The sequence below is a fragment of the Saccostrea cucullata genome, unplaced genomic scaffold (assembly GCF_032062105.1).
Source record: "Saccostrea cucullata isolate Sc308-1 unplaced genomic scaffold, CSIRO_AGI_Scuc_v1 ctg22169, whole genome shotgun sequence".
Taxonomy (NCBI): domain Eukaryota; kingdom Metazoa; phylum Mollusca; class Bivalvia; order Ostreida; family Ostreidae; genus Saccostrea; species Saccostrea cuccullata.
In genome coordinates, this window is record NW_026935198.1 from 1 (window position 1) to 3,030 (window position 3,030).

A 3,030-nucleotide genomic window follows, 5' to 3' on the forward strand; every position below is an offset into this window, starting at 1 on the left:
AGCGCTCAAAAGAGGAAATCTACAAAATCACACGCAAAGTACAGGAACTTCAAACTCAGAGAAATAATTCAGGTATTAGGTTTTTATACCTGTTTAAATGCATTTAAATTAGATAAACTGTTAATAATTTATATGATTTTTAATCATATCAAGGTATGGTTAGTAAGATACAAGATGAAGTGGAGTCTTTGTCTGAAGACATCAGTAATCAAGAGACCAGTATGACGCGTATATCTGCGGAAGTGACGTCAATCAGAGCTAGTATTGCTTCACTCCAGAACACTCTTAACTTGACCATTGATGTCAATAATGCCCAGAGGGAGACTCTCTCACGTATAAACAACCAACTAATATCACTAGGTAATATATCAGAATATTTGCATTTATAGTTTTTTTTCTCTGTGATAACTCTTTGAAAAGTGGTGGAGTTGATTTCTTGAAAGTTCAACCGGAATGTAAATTCGGCAAATCAATTGGTCAAAAGCTAAAGGAAGCTCAGTCGTATTGTGCTCGCTCCTTAATCGGAAGTTTTTGTGTGTTAGTATCATAGCCGCGACTGACCTTATTCAATTGAAAAAAATACATATAGGTTAATTGTTCCTTTGCCAAGAGCTCGGCACTCTGAAAGTTGCAGGTCCTCCGGGTGTGAACCCTACGAATCTAGAGGTTGGCACGATAAAGGACCCTTATGCTCAATGGCCCTGAGTACCGATCTAAATTTGAAACCGGTATATGGTGACGTCCCTATTAGTATAAAAAAATTCTCGAACACGACTAAAACATGAAATCAATCAAATATTTAATATAACTGCATGCATGAAGTTTCTTACTTGTTCATTCTAGTTCCCGTGCGATTGGTAGGTGGAAGTTCTCAGAACGAGGGTCGAGTAGAAGTGTGGTATTCTGGTACCTGGGGGACAGTCTGTGATGATTCGTGGGATATTATTGACGCTAGAGTTGTGTGTAGAATGCTGGGTTACTCAGGGTATTGTTTTTAATTCAATGCCTTCCTTTTCTTTATATCCATTTAATATTCAATAATACAGATACGACTAAATGGAAACATGTATTATTTTGTCTTTTTTCTATAAATAAACAATTTCACATGTTACAGGTACACGGCCTTTGGGAGTGCTCATTTTGGTCAAGGCTCCGGGACTATCTGGTTGGATGACGTTGGTTGCTCTGGGTCTGAAAATTCAATTTTTTCGTGCAGACATAGCGGAATGGGTACCCATAATTGTGGGCATGGTGAGGACGCTTCCGTTAGATGTACCTGAAGTGAAAGTTCTCCTTCAGTTATATGTAATGGACTCAGTTTAGATCTTACTGGATGAACCTGAAAGCGTATTTAATGTGCTGTAATGTTAGTTCCCCCTCTCCCTGCTTGACTGTTTTAACTGCTTGTAACTATGCAAAAATTGGAAAGAAAAGGGAATGTTTCCAATTTCAATGAATGTAATTTCACCGTGTATCTGTAAATTTGATTTGATTTATTTTTCCAACCTGATTTCATCATATATAAGTAAGGATATGGAGATAACGAACAGTATTCAATCTCAACGTCCATTAAACAATATACAAAATAAGAGCAGAGCAAACACGGACCTCCGAAACATCAGAGGTGGGATCAGGTGCCATGGAGGAGTGAGCATCCCCTGCCGACCGGTCACACCCGCCGTGTGCTCGTTTTCATGATCAGGAAATAACAGAAAAAATCCGTCGTCAATTCAGTGTATAAATAATGGACTAACACTTGGTATGAAAAACGTCAGTCAGCATTTGACTCAATGATAAATTGTATTTGCTGACAAGGGAATTGTATCGACCATAGAATTTACGAAATGATGACTTTAATCGAGACTGTTGATATTCTTGTTCCATCAACTTGCTTGTCAATAATTTACCTCGTTTTTTGCTTTTACTGTGTGACAATTTCAACAGATTTAAAGATGCCAGCGTTTTATGCCCGATCTGTGTGTCATTTATGAATAATGTCATGATATGATTCTTGAAATCACTGTTAATCAACTTTTATTCGCGACGACTTTTTTCCGCGATTTATCAGGGGTAATCTAGTTCGCGACGATTAATTTTCGCCAACAAGCATTATTTGGATCTGTTCTTAATAGATGATTGATTGATTGGATAACGATCCTCTCCAGAATACTTCACTGAAATAGAGACGTCACATTTGCCGGTGAAGGGCTGCAAATTTAGGCCTATACTCGGCACTTACGGCCTTTGAGCAGGGAGGGATCTTTATTGTGCCACACCTGCTGTGACACGGGGCCTCGGTTTATACGGTCTCATTTGAAGGACCGGCCCATTTAGTCGCCTTTTACGACAAACATGGGGGTACTGAGGACCTATTCTGACCCGGATCCCCACGAGGCTGTTCTTAATAAAAACAGAGACTTTAAGAAATATTGGCGATGATTAGGCTCTCGTGAAAATCGCGGAAATTTCTCTCACGCAAATAAAAGTCGGTTTACAATATATGATGTTAATATACTTGTATAAATAATATGACTAAATCTATCATGTGTACTGTTTTTAGGGTAATATATGATAGATAATCGCATTTCTGAATTTTGGGGTTGATTTTTTTTCTGGAAAACTATTTTAGATTTCCACATTATCTTTTAGATGAACTTGAACATACATTTGCAAATAAAAACTTTCAATATCTTAATTCAAAATCACTATTCGAGTCAAGTTTTTATGAGGATTTGCAACCTGATTATTATTACTAAAATATAAATAATAATCATAATTTAAGACAAATGACAGACCCTTTGTCGTATGTTATCTGTAAATGTTTTCACATTATTGACTTTTACTCAAGAACCACAAGGTAAACTTTTTTGAAACTTACTGCAAAGCATTTTCGGTGATGCGAATTCAAGTTTATTCACAAGAGGGCCAATCTCTTTTAAATCGAAGTTAATACAGAAAAAAAACAAAATGAATTTAAATGTTTATGTAAACTTGATTTACAATATTGAAATACAATGTTAATCTAAAAAT

At 36.5% G+C, this 3,030-nt stretch overlaps 1 protein-coding gene across 1 annotated transcript; it reads left to right on the top strand.

Annotated features, from left to right (window-relative positions):
- Positions 1–6: 6 nt before the first annotated feature.
- Positions 7–2,686, top strand: LOC134242231 (scavenger receptor class A member 5-like). Its single transcript, XM_062724315.1, has 4 exons — positions 7–72; positions 154–360; positions 844–985; positions 1,115–2,686. The coding sequence occupies exons 2-4, from the start codon at positions 156–158 to the stop codon at positions 1,278–1,280; spliced, it is 513 nt and encodes a 170-aa protein (XP_062580299.1). The 5' UTR covers positions 7–72; positions 154–155; the 3' UTR covers positions 1,281–2,686.
- Positions 2,687–3,030: the final 344 nt, after the last annotated feature.